The sequence below is a fragment of the Antrostomus carolinensis genome, unplaced genomic scaffold (assembly GCF_000700745.2).
Source record: "Antrostomus carolinensis isolate BGI_N321 unplaced genomic scaffold, ASM70074v2 scaffold935, whole genome shotgun sequence".
Lineage (NCBI taxonomy): Eukaryota > Metazoa > Chordata > Aves > Caprimulgiformes > Caprimulgidae > Antrostomus > Antrostomus carolinensis.
In genome coordinates this window covers 56,226-78,071 of record NW_010315468.1, presented here as the reverse complement: position 1 = coordinate 78,071, position 21,846 = coordinate 56,226, and the positions used below count along the sequence as shown (strand labels likewise).

At 36.5% G+C, this 21,846-nt stretch overlaps 1 protein-coding gene across 1 annotated transcript in view; it reads left to right on the top strand.

Moving 5' to 3' along the window:
- Positions 1 to 1,257: 1,257 nt before the first annotated feature.
- The window catches only part of TBC1D5 (TBC1 domain family member 5), a gene marked incomplete at both ends in the record, with an annotated part of 62,427 nt that continues 41,838 nt past the window's right edge, over positions 1,258 to 21,846 (top strand). Inside the window, 5 exons of the mRNA XM_010167939.1 lie at positions 1,258 to 1,360; positions 7,956 to 8,044; positions 9,501 to 9,551; positions 9,639 to 9,708; positions 15,629 to 15,801. Coding sequence (XP_010166241.1) covers positions 1,258 to 1,360; positions 7,956 to 8,044; positions 9,501 to 9,551; positions 9,639 to 9,708; positions 15,629 to 15,801 — 486 coding nt within the window. The remainder of the gene's footprint in view (positions 1,361 to 7,955; positions 8,045 to 9,500; positions 9,552 to 9,638; positions 9,709 to 15,628; positions 15,802 to 21,846) is intronic.

Sequence of the window (21,846 nt, the reverse complement as noted above, 5' to 3'; positions counted from 1 at the left end):
GCTCTTGATTTAGGTCCTTCATCCAAGGATTTCAAAGCACCTTTCTAGCCTTAATTAGTTATGTTTCTGTGCTTACCTGTCATCACCGCTGTGAGATGACCACAGTAATTATTAACACTAATAGTTTTTATCTGAAGTAATTTATTATAATTCTCTATGTTTTTTCTCCATGACAGGCTTTACAACAGCCTTAATATAACTGGTCCAAAGTTTAGCATCGTAGCTCAGGCTTAGGAAGCAGGAAAAATAAAATTTGCTTGAAGAAAACTTACCTGCAATCCATGTGATTTCATTTAAAACTGACAATGCTATAGCCTTTATTTCAGCAATCTAGCCTAAAGCCTACTCTTGTTGTCTTTTTAAGTATTCTTCTATTTTCCTTTGTCCAAATTTATCTTTTCCTTCCTTTTTGGTATTATACCTTTCCAGACTTTTAAAATTTATTTGTTATTGCTCCATGTAGATGGATGTGCATTGGGGTGGTTGCTTTATGAAGTATTTTTTATTATCTAGTTACTTCTTCAGTAAGCATGAAAACACTTCTGGTTTTGCACTTTTTTGTTAAAGTTCATCCTACAAAACCACTTTATTTCCTACTTCCAGCTCTCAAGGAGCAGGATGCACAGGTGGGAGTTGCTTCAGAATAAGTTACAGACTGTAAATCTGAACAGTCTTCTGGGCTGATAGGTTTGACAGTAAGAGTCGTTGTGCAGGAGGGAGAGGGTAGATCTTTGCTTCAATCATTGCCTCTCCCTCTGTTCTCCTTTCATTCTGCTTGAAATCAGCTTATTTCCATGGCATGGAGGAGGAAAGGAACTTGATTCTTTAGCCAGTTGGGAATGTACTGATATGGTACATCATTTTATTTTTATTAGATTCTCCAAGTCTTTCATTTTCAGTGGATCGACTGTTTGTAAAAAGTTGACAATTAAAACAATCTGCCATTGTATTTCATTCTTACAGATCTCTATCTTTCATAATGTTAAAAGGGATTACATATTTAAATATAACTGGTGATATCATCATAGCCATGTAACAGACTGATGAATTTTAAAGAACATGATTCAGAATTTTGGTTGCAAAACAAATATAACAAGTCTTTAGAAGTATCCTTATGCTAGCAGCACTCACAATTCACAGAGCACTGGGAAAGCAGACAAGGGAGGTGCTGTTTTGCCTAAAATCATTTCTAGAAGACCAGTGACTGAAATTCTGTGAGCTCTATTGTTTACTTCCACTGTATTTCTTCATTTTCAGCTTTCCTGAAATGCAGTATTTCCAGCAAGAGAATGTAAGGAAAATTCTTACAGATGTTCTGTTCTGCTATGCCAGAGAAAATGAGCAGTTGCTTTATAAACAGGTAATGAAAATACTGTACAGGTGGCATTCATTGACTCGACATTTTCTATACGGTTTGACAATAATGTAGTTTTGTTGTATCTGAAGCTGTATCATAATGCTAAAGTAATCGAATTGCTGCTTGTCAGGTGGGTAGTAAGAAAAGTAAGCTCATTGAATAACATATGCTTTTTCCTCATAACACAGTCCCTCAAATTGCTTTTTTTTTTCAGGTTGCCAAGTTGTCTAACTTCAAATTTTTTTATAAACAGCACCTTTTTCTTCAGTGTTGGTTAAATAGGAAAAGGAAAAAGAAAAAGAAAAAAAGAAAAAGAAAAAGAAAGGCTTTCTCTGCGTAGGTAAAAAAAGAAAGTATGCAGCAGGATTATGGTACTGAGTAACAAAAAACATAAATAGTGACTTATGAAATTTAGGGAGTTTACTATTTTAAGTTTTCCATAATATTTGAAGTTCTTCCAAGTCTTAAAGCCATGTGATACATTAGCGAATAGATCCCTCATCCAACCCTGTAGCATCCAAATACAATGCAGCTGACAAGTGCCTCTTGACTAAAGGATAGGGGTGCTACAAATACCACTTTTACAGTGTTACCTGAAAGAGAGCCTTCTTAAACCATTTTTTATAAAATAGTACAGAAAGCCTTAAAACTGCTCTAACTATGCATCCGTATGGGATGCAGGCTAAATTAATTTAACATTTGTTCTGGATGAGTAGAGACTGACAAAGTGAGAGATACAGTGTACAGGGACAAAGGATAAACTGTAGAGCAGCAAACTTTAGGTAGACAGGATTTTTTTTTTTTTTGTGACAAAAATACAGAGGTTCAGTAAATGTGAAGATTTTTATAAGACACTGTGCTTTCAGGCATGGTCTATGACCATCTTGTCCTCAAGACAGGAAATAAGTGGTATTTTGTGAAAAAAAAAGGACACATAAGAGTTGAAGGAACAGTTACTTCTGAAGAACTGTCTTGCACGTTATATCAAAAATCAAATATATAGTTATCAAACATATGAAATCTCTATCAGCTGATTATTTCTCATGTTTGAGAAACTGTGAAGGGGGAAGTTGAGGAAGCCAGGCATAATGGAGCAGAGTGTGGGGGTAGTACACCCAGGTTTGATGGTTGCTGCATCAAGCAAGGCCCCTCAGCCTGCTGTCCCAGAGGAAGTAACAGATGCGAATCGAGGCAGCAGCGGAGATACAGGGTGCTTTGAGCCACATAGGCTCCGAAGAATCATCACAAGGGAATTGTGGCTTCTCACTCTAACAAGGTGATGGGACCAGCAGCCCAGCTGGAGTGCATCTACACAAATGCAAACAGTATGGGAAACAAACAGGAGGAACTGGTAGCCACCATGCAGCAGGAGAACTATGATATAGCAGCCATCACAGAAACGTGGTGGGATTCTTTGTATGACTGGAGCGCTGCAGTGGGTGGCTACAAACTCTACAGGAAGGACAGGCAAAGAAGAAGAGGGTGGGTGGGGAGTACCACCCAACCAAGATGAGGAAGTAGATGAAATATTCTGCAAGCAGCTAGGGGAAGTTTCGCAATCATGGGCCCTCGTTCTTGTGGGGGACTTCAACTTGCCAGATGTCTGCTGGAAATACAACACAGCAGAGAGGAGGCAATCTCTGAGGTTCCTGGAGTGTGTGGAAGACAACTTCCTGACACAGCTGCTGAGGGAACCAACCAGGGAAGGTGCCCCACTGGACCTATTATTCACTAACAGAGAAGGACTGATGGGTGAAGTGGTAGTTGGAGGCCCTCTTGGGTGCAGTGATCATGAAATTATAGTTTTCTGTTCTTGGAGAAGGCAGGAGAGGGGTCAGCAGGACTTCTGCCTTGGCCTTCAGGAGGGCTAACTTTGGCCTCTTCAAATACCTGTTTGGAGGAATCCCATGGGCTAAGGCTCTGCAGAGTACGGAGGCCCAAGAAAGATGGTTAATTTTCAAGCAACACTTCCTCCAAGCTCAAGATTGCTGCATCTCCAGTCTAGCAAAGGAGGCAGGAGGCCTGCAGGGATGAACAAGGAACTTCTGGAAAAACTCAGTCAGAAGAAGGAAGTTTACAAAATGTGGAAAAAGGGACTGGCCACTTGGGAGGAATATAGGGATGTTGTCAGAGTGTGCAGGGATGCAACAAGGAAGGCCAAGGCGTGCTTGGAATTAAATCTAGCTGGGGATGTCAAGGACAATAAGAAGGGCTTCTTCAGGTATCCAGTTATGGGCCCCCCAGTTCAAGAGAGATAGGGAACTTCTGGAGAGAGTCCAGCGCAGAGCCACCAAGATGATTAAGGGAGTGGAGTGTCTTTCTTATGAGGAAAGACTGGGAGAGCTGGGTCTGTTTAGCCTGGAGAAGAGAAGACTGAGAGGGGACCTTATTAATGTTTATAAATATGTAAAGGGTGGGTGTCAAGAGGTTGGGGCCAGACTCTTTTCAGTGGTGGCCAGTGACAGGACAAGGGGCAATGGGCAAAACCTGGAACACAGGAGGTTCCACTTAAACATGAGGAAAAACTTTACTGTGAGGGTGTTGGAGCACTGGGACAGGCTGCCCAGGGAGGTTGTGAAGTCTCCTTCTCTGGAGATGTTCAAAACCTGCCTGGATGCAGTCCTGTGTGACCTACTGTAGGTGAACCTGCTTTGGCAGGGAGTTTGGACTAGATGATCTCCAGAGGTCCCTTCCAACCCCTGCCATTCTGTGATTCTGTGAATAGTCTTGCATGATGACAAGAAAAAATGAGATTTGTGAGCTGTATTTTGAAAGGGATTGCTAAAGAAAATGCTTCAGCAGTACTCAGCCTCCGCTTTCTAGAGAATATAGGCCAGAGTACTGTTGATGGGAAAATGGAAGAACACATTCCAGCTAATTTAGTCTATCATTTATTGAACAAGAAGTATTATTTTACTCTTTGATATTACTTAAAAGGACTTAATTACCCTCTGCTCATATTTAAAATCCCCTTGATTCCTTACCAAGAAATAATACCTTTCTGCATAAGGATGGAATATTTAGCCAGATCAAATTTTTTAAAAAAAAAGCCCTGAGTTTCATCACAAGCTGTTAAAGCTATTATTTTCTACTAGGTGACACCCCGTTTAACATAGACCATATTGTTAATAGTTATGGGATTTTATTGAATTAATGAGACTGTTATCATGTAGTAGAATGTCTTGCTGAGTTAATTGAAACTGCAGAGATTATATAAATGGTATTAATGAACTCTGACTGCCTGATGCCTCAGCTTTAATAAAGACTGCTTGGTGGGCTAAATGAACATAGGCAGATAAAAAGAACAGGTTCAATTTTGCGAGCCTACAGGCTGTTGACAAAGAAAACTTCTTTACCTCTTTTTTCAACTGTTGTTGCGTCAGTAGTGCAGTAATTCCAGGAAGGGGTTACCACAGGACTATGGGAAGAGGTGAAATGCTGAAAATGGAATAAATTTGGATCATGAAAAACTGTTGATTTAATCACTCTGATGTGTTTTCAGTATATCACCCAAGTCTTGTGGTGCTGTGCCAAGTCCACAAAATAGCAAGTAATTGTGGTTTTCTTCTCTTGTTGTGGACATGTGTCTCTTCTATTAGAAGCTTTTATTTTTTCTTACCTCATTTTAAAAGTGTGTTTTTGTTTGTTTTTGTTTTTTTAAATTAATGCTCCTGATAGCTTAGTAGTAACAATCCTGCTTTTTTGTCCCCATGTCTCTTTCTTTTTAGATAACATTTCTTTCATGTCCATCAGTACCCTTCTCTGAATTGGCTAATAGTAGAGTTGTGGTGGTGACAGGATATGTTTTTTTCCCTCTTTTAGCAAATACCTATGTCGCAGTTAATCTTCCTATCCTACTGTTTTTGTTTGTTCTGCTTTTACCATTGACTCAAGCCCCAGTTCCCATAATAATTTCCACTACCTCAAAGCCTAGAATATTTTCTTTAAAGTAATGAAGGTTACCATTAATTCATCAGTAACAGATCACCTCCAAGTGACCTGAATAGAAAGCCCAAACTAAGGACTTTGTTTTCATATTAGGTATCCATAATGGTACTGGTCCTGTTGTTCTCTGTGAGAATTCCTCTCTCTCATTTGTATTACCACATACAAGAACTACATTTGCTATTAGAATTATAACATTTGGCCAATAAATGAAAACTTATACTTCTATCTTTCAGCATCTTTACAGGACCAAATGTTTCCCCTTCAAAATACTTGGGAAAAGTTATAGTTCCTTAAGAGTTTTCATACATATAAATGTAAATAACGTGTATCTGAAGTTTACAGCTTTTTATTGAAACTATTACATAGCATCAGCATATAGTCTTACAAGAAGCAATCAATAATGTTTGTTGAATATGCATATATGCATGAAAGTTGTCTTTGTAGTAGGGTTTGTGGCTTTTTGACCAGCATGAGGTAACATTTTATTTGGTGAGGAAAAATATATTTCTGTCCCTACTCAAATGGAGTAGAATGTTGTGAAGCTGCATTACAGATTTTAAAGACAGAATCCTCACTGGGATAGTTGAATTTTTAAATAGCAGCTGTAAATATAAAATCTAAAAAGAATAGTATGTTGTACTTAAGAATATGTAAAAATTACTCTTAGCATTCTTCTGTAAGACTGGTGCCAAAATTCTGGTCCTAGTTACACTGAAAAGAAATAGTGGCAATTAAGCTAAATCACTAGGCTAACTATTGTTCGCTCATGATTTGATTGCCCTTGGAGAAGTCAATACAATTTTAAAATGCATTGATTCACTTTTCATTTTAGAAATGCTATATTTCTGGTTTTCTTTCTAAACAATAGGCTGTATTATGAAATCAATATTTTGTTGTAGCTGGGAAGTGTCATAAAATTATCTGAGCTCTGTCAACTTATTTATTAACACTAAAGAGTTTCAGTAAACTGCAGCATTGAAAAAATATGTGTATGCATATTGCACTGGTGGCTTGTCTTGCCAAGCTTAAAATCTCTAAACATTTGAAGTACTCTTGTAACTGAAAGATCAGAGGTATCTTTTTGAAATCCTGATATTTCATCATCTGTTTGTTTTGTTTTTGTTGTATCTGGGCAGCCACATTATGATTCTACTGTATTATAAAGTTGATATATTATTATGTTGGAAGAATGTATGATGTGCTTTTATCTTTTATAACTAATTCTTATTTTATGTCCTCTTTCTTTTTCTTCAGTTTATATGTTTACAGCTTAGGTGGTAGTTTTATTAGATAGTCAAGTTTTTGGCATTGCCATTTCTCTTATTTCGTGTTAGTGTATCAGGATGAATAACAGATTAGACGTAGAGCTGTTAATTAACCAAGGGAAGTGAGTATGTAGGAAAGTACAACCCAGGTTATCTACAGTTTATTTAAATATTTTTGCCACTTGTATTATTGTCTAATCCTGGACCTGTTTCCTTGTCTCTCCTATTCCTTCCCCTCTTGGTATGACCATAACGCTTTCAGAAATCTAAAGCTGTCAATTTGTAATCCAACGCATATTGTTGTGTTTGGAAATCTTACATCAACTCCTTAAATCAAGTGGCTAGATTGGGTTTAATCCCGTTTTTAATAAATGTTAACAATTAAATTTTAATAATATTTAATAATTTTAAAGGTTGGCCCAGCCATGGTTCTAATGTTGGCCCAAGTCCTCAACTATCCACCAGTTTTTTCTGTTCTGATTCCTGCATGTTTCTATGTTTTTCTGTGTCTTGATATAAATTGCATGTATAAGTAATAGTCTGTAATGGAACAGTACCTATGCATTGTGTTTTAATGAGTTTATTTTTAATATTGACATAACAAAAAAAAAAATCATAGAATGTTGTGAGGTGGAAGGGACCCATAAGGATCATCGAGTCCAATTCTTGCCCCAGCATAGGACAATCCCAAGATTCAGACCATGTGTCTGAGGGTGTTGTCTAAATGCTTCTTGAATATTGTCAGGCTTGGTGCCATGACCCCCTCCCTGGGGAGCCTGTTCCAGTGCTCCACCACCCTCTGGGTGAAGAGCCTTTGCCTCATGTCCAACCTAAACCTCCCCTGGCACATCTTCCTGCCCTTTTTCTGGTCCTCATTTCATTTCTCATGTCCATAGGAATGGAGGTTTCATTTTCTGATTTCCCAGATAGCTGCCCTTGTCTCCTCTGAAGGCTACTGTTACGCTTTTATCTATGGTTTTGGAACATTATGAAATAAAAAATAATTTTAAATTTTGTAATTTGTCCCTATTGCAAATCTTTGTACTGTGGATCATGATTGTAATTATCATAAATAAAATTAATATTTATGAACATAGATCTTGGAGTAAACTGCCAGGTGCAGGGTTGCCTACCATTGCCAATTTGTTGTCTGTTGTGTTAGAAAAAGGAATAACTTGCTTCTGTATATTATGGAAGAACAAATGGTTGGATTTAATCAGAATTTAAGATAAAGGCCATTGATTATGAAACTGTTCTGTTAAGAATGTGAGTGTTCATGCTTTAGTTAGTCTGCACCTCATATTGCTGGCTGCCTGGTGCTATGCGTTAGGAACTATTATATGTCTGGAAAATCTTACCATACCTTTGCTTCCTTTTCTGTTTAGGGTATGCATGAACTTTTAGCTCCCATTGTCTTTATCCTGCATTGCGACCACCAAGCTTTTTCACATGCCAGTGAAGCTGCACAACCAAGGCAAGCACTGTATTTTATTTGTATAGTATTAAAAATCCACTTTCTTTAAAAAATAAGTTGGCTGCACTAGAACTAGAGTTCCTTAATTCTTTGTTTATAATTAATAAATTGATATCACAAATTATTGCACCCTTGTGCTTTGATGGGAATGTCTTTATTTCATTTTCCCTACTACAGCTTCTGAAAGAATTAAAAGTGTAGACCTTGGCCCCTTCACAGATATTAGCTGGTGAAAAAAGAGGAAACAAGAAACCTAAAGGAAAACCTTTATCAGAAAGCTTAAATACCTACCATTTCACCTCAATCTTATTGCCAGAAGTGGTTTTGGTTTTGTCATTGCAGACATGAGGCAGATTAGAGAACTACAGTCATAGAATGGACATGTTACCAATGCTCTTTCCTCATATCTTAAAAGAGAAAAAAATCAATGTAGACAAATTGTTGTGGTTGATACTTCTTTCGTCACCTGCGATGTTGTAGATGCAATATCTGACTATCCTTTGATTTGACAGTGACATTAAGTTTACGTATTGATTCTTCATTTCACTCAAACCGTGTGTATGTGTACATGTCATCATACACATATGTATTAGATATTACATCACATATGATTGTCTGCCAGCCAAATTCAGATGTTTTTTCTTGCCCTGTATGTAAAGCTTTTTCTATAAAAAGAAAAAGCAACTAGTTGCCTTTTTGTATCACTTGTGATATTTAGGTAATTTGTTTTCATTTGTCTTTTAGCACTTTTGGAGTCCAGCAGTGAATAAAAGCCAATTTAATTATGCGTACTATATAATATAACCTCTTTCAGCACCCCTCAATGTGATTGTCCAGAGACAGTATTAGCATAAGGATGGAGATTATTTACAAGTGTGTGGTTATATTCAATATCTGTCTTTAGATATCCTGAAAGTACCTAGAAGATGAAATAACCATGTGTTATGCACAGCATTCTGTTCTATCTCTGCTGAAAAAGTAGAGCTCAGCAGCAAAGTAGATGGAAAAGAGGTGCTGTCACTGATTAATTGCTGTTAAAGTACAATAAAAATACAGGCTATTAAAACAAAATAAATTAATGTTTTGATACTGCATATTTGACCAGTAACCTTTTTTTTTGTTGTTGTTTGGGACAAACAGTGATAGATTGTGCAGCAATCAATTATTCTAGATCAAGCATATTCAAATAATACATTGTGACATTCAGTAATTTGTTATTTGGAATAATTAGATGGTTACTTCATTGTAGTGCAGACAAGGCAGCTAATTTGTTTTTGATCTTTATAAAAAGGAAAGACTTCATTTGTTCAATGGAGTTGCTCTTTTTAATTAAAAAGGCTAGTTTTCTCATTTGCACTTTATATGAAAGTTGGCTTATAAATACATAATAGTACATGCAGAACGCTGACCAAAAATAAACATTCACATTTGGATTGTTCACTGTTGCCTTTTTCAGCGAGGAAATGAAAGTTCTTTTGAATCCTGAATATCTGGAACATGATGCCTAGTAAGTTTTAACAACTTCCTTTACCTTTAATTTGCTCTTATTTATAATACATTATTTAACACCAAGTTTCTGGGTTTTCCCCTTCAGTGCAATGTTCACACGTCTCATGAAAACTGCAGAACATTGGTTTTCAACTTTTGAACATGACAGTCAGAAGGTAAGTATTGCTCTAAAATGTATTTGTTGTATTTTTAAGCAAATGTGATTTTTAATATGATTGAAGTAATTCGAAGATAATAAGACACCTTCTGTTAAACAACTTGGTTAAAGCAGTCTCAACCAAGTTTACATTCTGTAGAGGTTCTTCAGGATTTGGTCATAAGCATTTGTGGAAAGTCTTTCAGTTGAGAGTTCCTATGTGTTGAAAGATCACTTGGTAATCAAAAGCCAAATGTACAAACACAGAGTCTCCTAGGTATGACTGAAGTTCTTGTGTAGCATTCAAAAGAATGCCTGTCATAGGTGCATCTATGTGCCCAAAACCTGTGCAAATGTCATATTAATTCAATGCATATAGGCAGGATTTAACGTATTGAGGCTTGGATTGTTTAAAACCTTTTACAATACAAACAATTTGCTGTGAAATCAAAACTTTACTCATGGACTGTCCATCAAAGGTCAGGGTGCATCTTTCCCTGACTTCATCACTCCATTTCCTTACTTTTTTTCTTGACCTCAGGGTATTTGAAATAGAGGGAATATCTGTGCCCTCATTTCTCCCGTGTAGCTTTACAGACACCACTGTATTAGATATGTTGCTCCTTTTCATAGAAAAGCATTTTCTGTGTTCTGAGTTTAGTTCTACAGAGCTCTTCTTTGCCAGGGGCCTTCTAGGAACCATCTAATCCTTACCTGTAACCGTTTTTCCTGTATGGCATGAGGGAAAATTCCCCCAGTCAGTTGCTCAAGATTTCCTTTAAACACTTTTTCCTGTCTCTATCCCTGTTTACATTTTTCTTTTTTTTTTTTAATTCTGAAAAATGGTGTGTGTGATAGAGTGTATGTGGAAGGCTCTAGCAAAACATAGCCATGTTACAGGTATTGCCAAGACTTTCAGTGTGTTATATCCTAAAAGACTTGTCCTCCAAACTTAGTTCCAGCTTGATTCACTTCAGCGTTTTTTACATAGACCATGCGGTGAGTATGTAGAGATAACAAAAAATTAATAAGAATTTGGTTGGGTTTGGATGTCCACATGTGTACCAAAACCTGTATTTGCAAACTGTAATTAGGGAGTACTAATTTGAGAGGTGGTTTTGCCTGTCTGTTGAAGAAAAAGCTGTTCACTCAGGACTCACATAGAAACTTCTGTTTTCTTTAAATGTTTAAATGTATCTGTGCATATATTTTATTAGATATGGAGTATTGGTATCTTGGCCTAAGCTATCTACAGTTACAAATGACTATTTGGATTTGTTTTTTTACATAATTCTCAGTAACTAAGGATAAAGCATATGAGATACAAATTTTATGAACTTATTACATAGTCACTTTTATTCCAACAACAAAGCTGTGAGACATATTTCTCTGAGTGTAGCTTTTCAGAATTCAGTGTATTCAAATGTATTTGTTCCAATTTCTGAGGTGGTAAAGTCTGACGCTGAATTTTATTCCGGGAAATAACTAGGTCTGCTTACAGATTTCCAGTGCTTGGGTAGAAGGTAAAAGTTTACATTGCCCTTTCTAGTCCTTTTGTGGCATAAAAAATTAACAATGCAAAGCTCGTGGATTAATATCTAGTTGTTTGTTCTTGTTCTTTGCAAACATGTATAATATTTAATCATCCTTTCTTGTACATATGCCTTTTACAGTCATGACTTTGAGGGTTGGCTACATAATAAAGTCTGAATCTTCACAAAGGAAGCAATGAAAGCATGTCTTCGAGAGACATGTTACATTTTATAGCCACTAACAGTTGGTTCCATTACTCCCAATTGCCATTAGAGGAGCTTCTCCAGCTACTCCATTCCCTCGTGGTTAATGAGAGAAATCTGTCCATGTTTTATACTTGTACTATGTCCTAGCCTCTCTTTACTGCTGTAGCATTTGTTTCCTAAATGCATGAATATATAAATGGTATTAGTATCGACTGCCAGCCATTCCAGTTTGTGTTGTGGTAGGTAATGTGTTGTGTCAGGATTTGGTGACTCGGTTCCTAATACTTGGATCTAAATTTTTCAGCTGCATTTCTCTGGTATCCGTATTTAAACTGTTCGTAGAAGTGAATGTGATGCTGTCCTGTAAACGGTAGAGCACATCTCTGAGCCGCCCCTCTTTTTGTCTTTGTATTGTGAACCAGATCCCTTTGGGATTAATCTTTTATATTTCGTGTTAGCTGTAGGTGACTAGACCCATGCGCTCAAATGTTTTCCAAGACTTAGAAGCTCATAAAAAGAAAACAAGTGTTTTGTCTCATGTGGAAACTTAATATATAGTGAGTATGGGCAAGGGCATTGTCCTGGTTTTTAGCTGAAACAGAGCTGGGTTTCTTTTTCAGTACCTAGAATTGTTCTGCGTTTTGCTTTCAGCCTGGGATTTGCTATGAGCGAGACACTTAGAACATACCAATGTTTACATTTTTGTCACTGGAAGTGAAAGACTTTGTGTTCTGTTAGTCCACAAGCACAAGATTTAAGGGAGGTGAAGAATATTTAAATTAATAAACTTAATTGACAGTTAGATATGCCAATGGGATATTCCATATCATATCCCGTCATGTCCACTATATTAGTGAGTGTCTCTTCCTCTTTTGTCTCTCTCTGGCTTTCGCTCGGGCTCTTGCTCTTCTGGGATTGTGGTTTTGGTTTGGGATTGTTGCTCCTCCAGGATCGTTATCTGGGAACGGGCCGGGCTCGGTCAGGAGGGGGTGAGCAACAGCATTGGGTGTCACTTATTTGCATATTTTGTTACTGGTATCATTATCTCTACTATTTTAATATTAGTATTATTTTAAGTTTTCTCTCTATTATTAAATTGTTCTTATCTCAACCTACAAGCCTCCTTTTCCTTGCCCCCCAATCCTAGCTACTGAAAAAGAAACCCTGTTTTTAGCTGTTTCAGCTAAAAACCAGGACAGGCACAGACTCATGTTGTCCACTTCTGTGCTTTAGGCACAGGCACTGTGAGTCATTTCTAGTTAAACATTTTGACGGCTTGGTTGTGTTAGTTTATTTGAGCATCTTTCTGTTTGGGCTGTTTCTTTCACACCAGCTGATGTGATTTTTTGCAGCAATTTATTGTAATTTTCTCAACAAAATTGCATGAGAGGAGGCAACAGACATATCATGTGCACTCTAGTCATCCACTAAGCTTCTTGGTGGAATGCACCAAATCAGGAGGCATGGACAGTCAAGGCACTGATTGACTGCAACTGCTGTCCCCACAGATTCTGTCACACTTTGAAGGTTTCTGTTAATGGGGTTAATTTCGGAGATGAACCACATTTTGATGGATACAATTTACTTATCGCATGCTTTTAAAAATGGCAAACCAGCATATATTATTTGATGCACTTAGCCATGTTGATAGTCAGTCAGTCTGACAGTCAGCAATGTGTCAGTGCTGCGTTATGCCAAGGTGCACAAATGCTGCAAGTGACAAATAACTCCGGTTTTGGCACTCCTCCGTAAGAGGAAGCTTGCATTAGTTTTGATATTCAGAATCTTTTTACATTTGAGCCAGTGTTTAAGAGTCTGTCTTCTAATTTTGTAAAGATGGCTTTAAACCCACAGATAACTAATGATGTAAAGGCTAATCTGAGTAACTAGCTAGTCTTCTCATATTGCAAGTTCAACTAAGTTAAAGATTCTAATGTTGAGATTTCTATACAAGAATCTATGCCTATAACCAAGAAAAACTTAAAAATGCAGATCTTTTGAGTCATCAGAGTTACGAGTGCATGCAGTGGTCAAGCTCAAGTTAAACTCAACTTGAATAAACAAGAATAAAGTTCATACCCCAGACGTGTACCAGCTGATGGAACATGCACAGTCTTTGTATATGTAGAGTTACAGACTTTTGTTATTAGTTTCAAAAGTAAATTGATATGTTTATGCAAAAAAATGCAATAGACTGGCATTTAAGAGTGTTTTTCTGTATAGGTTAGAAGGAAATCAGTGGATACTGGTTTTCAGTATTTTGCATTCTAGCACGTGACCAAGAAAATAATGAAATGGGTCTGAAACAACAACAAGAAAAGCCATATAATGGAGAAACAAACATCAGGGGGAAAAGAAGGCTGCCTGATTTGATAATAAAGAAGTTACTAGAATAATTTAAAAAGGAGGTAGGAGAAATATCCTTTCTCATTGTACCTGCAGCTGTGAAGAACTTTAGTATATAAGTAAGTAGCGACATTCCAGATATTTTAAATTTCTGTTTGGTAGAATGGAAAAGATTTTGAATGAAAGGATGCCATTCCAGTGAGCTTTATTTGACAATCTGAAGGAGCTTTTGTCAAGCAATTTGCTAGGGCATTTTAAATGAGTATGTCTTGGTACCACAATAGCATGGCAAAACCACCGCACCATAATAGACAGATCAGTCCCTTTGCTGCAATTGCCATAGCAAGGCAACAATTAAGCAGATTTTAAGATAAAATTTATGATCAATCTGATCCTTAAGTAGAAACATTTTACCTGAAATCACTGCTCAGCATATACAATATTTTATGCAGTACAGAAATGGAATAATTAAGAAAAAATATTTCAGGCAAAGAAGATCAACATAAAAAATAGGGGGTTTAGTAGAATTTATCAAATGTTCACAGCCCACTTGAATGTTAATCCATGTTGTAAATGATTGTGAAATATGGGTACTTCTCTTCCTTCCTCTTAAAATGCTGATACCGAATGAATGATGTTATAGAGGGACTATAACCATAGGAAACAACCTTGGCAGTAGTTTATACAACAAAAAAAACCCCTTTCTTTGTTATTGAATGTTAAAAATAATGTGCTTTTCACTGTATTGAACCAAGTGAATTTGTCTTTCAACAGTTTAAGCTGTAATGAAGTCTTCTGAAAGTATTAACCCTTTGACCTTGATAATGCTTCTCTATCAATATACTGAACCAAAGGGAAGAAAAACAATAACTGTTTTTTAAAGTGAAGCTTTCAGGTCAGAGAGCCATGATGACAGATTGCAACAAAGTCATTGCAAAATCTTCTCTTCTTACTGTTACAATTTTCCCTCTTTTATAATTCCAACATTTTTCCTGATGGCTTAATTCTCCATTTCCCTTTCCCCAGTCTTTCTCTTGATAGATTTAACTTGTTCTTTCTTATTTTTCATTTCTCATCCTCCTTTTTACATGTTTCCTACTCAGTGGCATTCATTACTTGCTGCATTTCTTTCTAACATTCTGTCTTTTTTTTCAATGATATTTCACTCTTTTGCAAGAAGAACAAACTTAAAGCAGTATCAGGTTCAAGGATGCTAATACTCCGGTAGTTTTCTTCCTCTGTTTTCACTTGGTGTGTGTCATGTTCTAGATCATGACATAGTTTGCACAACCTATAGGTCAAACTGACTACCTTCTAACCATCAAGTTAATCTCACTGTTCTATTTCTTTTTTGTTTTAAAAATTTTCTGATGCTTTGTCAAAGTTTTGTAGATTTTGAGGTACAGCCACCAGTTTTTCTAGGCAAGAGAAGCCTGTTTAGAAATGATGGTTTGAAAATAAGTTATTTACTATTTGGTATGCAATTTATTGTCCTGTGAGGGCGTATGTTCTCTACTAAGTTACCATTCATCTGCTTTGCTCTGGACTGACTCAGGCTGCTGATATTAAAGGTAAAATAAAGCTGTCAACACTTTATCAGAGCATGAAAAGTAAAGCACACACATAAAAACTGACATGCAGAACAAGGGGTTGAACCTTGGCATGCTTGGAAAGGGGAATCCCCCAATACCTTTCACAGAAGTGGATGTTTGAGATTTCTTTTTAGCTGGAAAAGAAATTACTTATTAATATTTTTATGTTTATTTGGAAGCCAGTGTTTACAACAAAACAAATCTCTTGTAGACAATAAGACTTCATGGGATGTTCTTTTTTCCCCGTTTTCTGTGTCTGCAGGAGAAAGATGTGATGATTACACCTATGCCATTTGCAAGGCCACAGGACTTAGGCCCATCTATTGCAATTGTAGCAAAGGTAAACCAAATTCAGGATCATCTGCTGAAGAAACATGATATTGAGCTGTACATGCATCTGAACCGACTGGAAATTGCTCCACAGATTTATGGACTGTAAGTGTTAGCAAAGCATTATTTAATTTAATTCGTTCTGGTTTTATTTTGTTATAGTAGGACTTTTTTTTTCCCTTAAATTTAAGATTAGAGGAATGGGGCTGAAAAGAAGTACTTCTTATCTCTTAGAACTTACTCAGTTGGCAGCATTACATTAAATGAAACCGCACTGTTGTATTTGTGACACTGGCATTCCCAGTGCAGAGAAAGTGCATTCAGCTACGTATTAGAGAACTTGACGAAGACTCCCAGTGCAGTGAATCAAGTACATATTCTGCCTGTGGTTTTCCTATAAGAAATGGGGTAATAGGACACAAAGAAGAGGGGAAGGGGAAAACTATTAGCATTTATTTATTTATTTATTTAATTTTATCACCAGTTCAGTATCAGTGAACTTTCCCCTATTGTAATAACGGGATTTTAGATCCTGGTAATACAGGTGTGGTGGGGTGTGGTAAAAGTTAAGGCATGGAGATGATGAAGTGTCTGTGTGCAAAGTCAGCCCAGCTAGTCCTTCTTCCATTAAACTGGCTCAGGTCTCTCCAGCTGGTTGTGTATGGTGCACTGCATTCCACAGGGGCTCATTGCACCAGGTACAACTTTGGATGTGGCCTTGTCCATGTGTTTGCACATTGTTGCCTCCAAACCAGTTATGGCTGCTGTAGTCAGTCTGGGTTAATACAGAGCGTGCAACTTGGATGAACCGGGAGTAACTGTGAATTGACTGTAGTTTTGAGGAAGAATTTTGCCTTCATTGTCTGGAATTCTAGACATTTGCTTCATTTTGATCATTCCATAAAGAGTTGGCAAGCCATATGTGCAGTTGCAGTGACAGAAGAATGACACTTTTAATTTTATTTTTTTTACTTTCTACAATGATTTAAAATAAGGTTGGCTTTAGCTTAAATGGAAAAAAAAAAAAAAAAAAGGTTTCATTTATAGGTGTGAATTTCCAAATGTGATTGATTGTGAATTACATTCAACAACTCAATAGAAAATGTGGAAAAGGAGGGAAAAGGTAACTGTGTAAATGTCAGGCCATAACTGCAATACTTAACATTAAAGTCTAATTTGATGTTATAGTAAAATGGAAAAATGCTGAGACATAGTGTACCCTCAAGAGCAGAGTTAACTAAGACTAAGTAGTAGTCCCAAACTTCCAAATAACATATATTAGGAAGATAAATGTAATTCCACAAAACTTATTTAAATAGTTTTGATAGGAACGGACTACAGGGAGAGGAAGAATAAGCCAAGTAAAGTCAAGATATTAAAAGTATGAAGAGGACAGATTGTCCTATTACAGTATTTTTTGTATAGTGTAGAGCCGTGTATTTTTTAAATATCTTCATAGTCTAGAAGAGAAAGCAAGCATGCCTAATAAACTTCAGGGGTAGTAATGAATAAGTAGGCAGTATAAAGATCGAGGAAAACAAAAAGACAGTCTTTCTTTTTTATAAAGGCTTATGAAAACACACAGAAAAGAAAATAACATAAACCTCAGAAATTTGCAGACAGATATTTTGGGGCAAAAATAATTTGTACTGTAGGTATTCACTTCAGTATATGATTTTACCTTTCAGTAAGAGAAATAATTCAAAGAAAAATTATACTTTAGCTCAAAACATGACATTATAATAATGGAAGAATGGTGCAGTCTGGTATGGCATAAATAGAACTGAATCTGAATAAAGAAATTTACAGTTAAGGGAATGAATTATGAGAGAGAGCTTCAGGCTGACTATCAGGAAAACCTTACTAACAGGGAGCTGTTAGACTGTAAAATAATGTATCAAAATTAACAAAGGAAAAACCTTCAAAATATTTTAAAGACAGGCTTTGAAAAGATCATAGAGAATAAGTCTGCATTGGCAGAAGAAGAATATAGGTTGCCTATGAGGTCATATCCTTCACTGATTTCTGATTTAATATAGGGGACAGGAGGAAAAGGAAGGGAAAGAAACACGACTGTGTGGTATTATTCTCTTCTTTAATGGTGCCTGAACTATTCAGAATTGTAATTTCCAGTAGTGAGCCAGCTGACAGTCTCAGATGCTGGATCTTTTCCTGTATTTAACATTTCTTGAACTAGAAACAGCATTTCTTAAACGTAATATGTTATTAATAATTGCTAAACATAACTCAAGTGCAGAATTCTTGTGAGCTTTTTGTTGGAATTTATTGTTTTGCTGAAGTTGGTTGGATTTGCCAACAATAAATATTCATCTGTCAACCTTAATATCACTCAAAAATACACAAATGCTAGAAGGAAGACTGGGAACTTCCCTCAAAAGATATTATGGTGTTCCTGGAGAAAAGTAACAACATGAAAGGCTTGAATTTAGTGGTAGTCTCCCCTTACTTGAACAAGTTACACAGTTTACTTATTCAAAAATACAGTATTTTATACTTTGCAACTTTCTATAACCCTCTGTGGCAAGGTAGAAACAATTCTTATTTACTCTTTGTATTTTCATACAGTTGTTTTCAACCTTTGATGTTTACAAATAGTCCTTTTATTTTTCAAACACTAGAGAAACTTGTTCTGCTGCTACATTTCCATGTTCAGAAACTGTCCTTTAAAATGAAATGTAGTTACACACATGAAATTATGCTTACCTGCTTACAAGACCAACTTTAACTGGCATTTCCATATGTGTGGTATGACTCATTAATTTTGTTTTCTGTCCAGTAGTGCAAAGATTGTATTCTGGTTTTGTGGAAAAGCATACTTACTGTAGTGTTTGTCATATCAATGTGAAAAATACTTTTTTTTTCTTCATCAGTTAGTCCTCTGCAAACTGTGGTGTCATTACCCACAGCCTGGTGTGCCAGGCTGCATGCTGGGAGGTGCTGCCAGTTTGGAAGAAATCTTCTTTTCTCTGGGTGATTTACATTGGTGAAGTTTTAGCTCAGGGGTGTGGATTTCTTTATCTTCTGGAGGGCATCAGCGAACAGACTTCACATAACCTGGCTATCTCATTTCATTGCTGATCAGAAAGAGAACCTTGTTAGGTACAGCAAAGTATACGAGGGTCCTGGCTATGCCGTACTGTGCTCTGGTTATTCAAGTTGGTGTCATACAGAGCAGCACCCTTAGCACAGACATTTCTGTAGCTGGACCGCACATTCCTTCACTTGCAGCCGCCTGCTGCGTATCCCTGTGATAATTATTCAGCTGCTATTAATATCAGCTGAAATGGAAACAGCAATAGAGAGATAAAGGCTTTGTGTCATATCATTCTTTAGTCATCTTTATTTGCCACATCTCTGGCTTGGTTTTAGACCCTAAGATAATGTTTTGCAGAACAACATTGTTTCATGTTCCTGGTAGCATTTCAAATTCCATACAGTCTAACCAAACTGTAAATATTATCTAATCATATCTAATTTTCTACTTTGTAAAGTAAAGCATGAGAATAGTTTTAAAATTAAATGGAATTGATTACATTAATAGGTCAGTGACATGCTTCCTGATAATAAACTTTTCTCTAAATAAAACCAAAAAAATGCTGAGATAGAACAAAAGGATTGGATACTCTGAAGGGTTGACAGATTAAATATTCAGTTTAATTGTAAAATTAGACGAGTTAACAGTGATTAATGTCCTAGATTAAATGGTATTCTGGTGTTAATTTCTTTGACCCTTACATCTAATTCATGTTAAAGTACAAAATATTGCAAAACCATTCTGCAGTTTCTGCAGTGGCCAGTGTTTGCAGTGGCAAATTAAGCAAGTTGTGCTCTCTGCAATCCTGAGAAAGGAGAAGGTTTGAGGAAAGTCCTCATATATCTGTATTTTAGGACATTTTCTTCCATTTATAGTAATTTGTGGTAGAGGACTTCTTTTACATTTCATTGAAAAGATGAATCAATTGTAAAAGTCCCACATAATATCATTATTACTACTTTATTTTATGAACTGAGGGTTTCAACATGAATTATATTGCATCAGATGAAATTCTCATAGAACCACATGCAGTAAGTACAGGTAGATCATGTAAATATATATGTCATGGTTGTATAGAAATAATGCACACAAAGGTAATGACAAAGCATAAGTGTAAAAAGCCCTATTTAAGAACAAAAATTAACTGTTGGCATGAACTCACTAGCTTCTGCATCATAACACTGATGGCAGTATTATATTGGTTAAGCAAACTCTTTCTAAGCACATATCCACCCAACAGTAAAGCACGTGCAGAAGTGAGCGTAAATATTTCATGATAGCTTAATCTCAGTACAAAAAAGGCCTTCTTAGAACATTCGGTGCCAATGACTGCCTCCTGCTGCCACTCTGCTTTATGATAATCAATCAGATAGACGTACTGCCTGGTGCAGCTCAAGATGCAATTTCAGCCCTTCAGGCTGATACCACAATTACACTTCAGGAAGAAGCCTACTCATGAAGGAAAGGAAAAAAAACCAAGAAGAGAAAGATACAATCTGGGTTACAGGGTAACTAGGCACAAGCATAGATTTGAAGATAGCATTGGAAAGGTTGTGTTACAGCAAAGTCAACAGCAGATGTGCTGCTCCACTATTACTATTCTTAGTTGTTTTGCTATGAGCGCTGCTGTGGGGCATCCACCTGTTTCAGTTTCTCTCCCATGCCATTATGGTACCAGGCAGTATTCTTTTCCATAACCATATTGGTCTCCGGAGGGAGAATTTAAAGGATCTTACCTGTGCAGTAAAGGAACATAAATCATATTCATTGTATCCAGAAAAAAAAAAAAAAATCCCACTAGTCATCAGAATAAGAAATCTTCATGATCTCCAGAAAAAGTACATCAAAGATCAGTCTTGCTAAGGAGAACTTTACAGATCGTCCAGGGTGCCTGGGTTTATTTTGGGTTCTCACACTTCACCAAAAAAATGAGAGAAATAATATATGGCATGGTCCGAACCAATTAGAGTTCCTCTGTAGTTTTTAATCCAGTGTTATTAATTAATTGGACAGCAATTACAATGAAAGCAACTCTGAGTTATTGTGCATGTAGTAGGGGAACCACCAAAATCTGGCCTTGCTATTAAAATAAATGAGTATTTAGCAATGGCTAAGACTAAGCAAATACAAAGTCTTCCTGAACAAAGTAATTCTCATTTTAATATCTAGCACAAAATTAATCCTGAACTTAGTAACTGATATTGCTGTTGATTTCCAGTAATTATTTTCTGTTTGACTTAAACAAAGCATTACATATAAAGCAGATTTTAATGGAATATAAATCCTAGCTTGTCTGTCAACAGAGGACTTGTTAAGGATTTAATGCCAGTTGAACAGTCCTTTCTAAGAAAGGTTACCATCCACTGTTGGTCCCACAAATTAAGAAGAGATACAGTCCACTGGATTTTTAGATAAAAGCTTTTGAGGGCGGACTCTGACATCTGAAGACTTTACTACAGATTCTATGTTGCGTAGTGAAAAAAGTATTGTAAGAAGAAACCCGTAAATTCAAAGTTAGGTGACAGAATAAAACACATCTGAAGCTAATTGAGAAAGCTACAATGTATTTTGATGGAGAGAGGGGTTGCTTCACCTACTGTTGACATACCAGTTGTATTGCAATGGTTTACTAACTCAAAGGATTTGCTCTGTGCAAATAAATGTGGACAATTCTTGAAGCATCAGAGTAGGTATCTTACTTCCAGGCAGCAAGCAAATCCTACTTAACTCTAGAAGCTGGTTTTCTTCTGTTTTGAAGTGAGGCTTTGCACCCTTTTGTGTTCTTAAATGATAGACATCTGTTGCTCGTTGTTGAGTTTCTTCAAAAAGCCTTCTGGTTTGTTGATTGAAAAAATGTGTATTTCATTTTGTGCTGCTTCTTGTTGTATATTAGGTTGAAAATTACAGTATGATGAACATTCAATCTTATCCTTTTTCCCAACTGTCACAAATAGTATTTTAGTCTTACCTTAGACTTAGGGGTTTAACATATACATAATGTAAAAGCCCACTCTATAAACAGAATGAAGGATTGGTTGAGGTGTCAAAAGTGTTCATCTGAGTTTTACTCTCCTGCCACATAATTATGTGCTGAG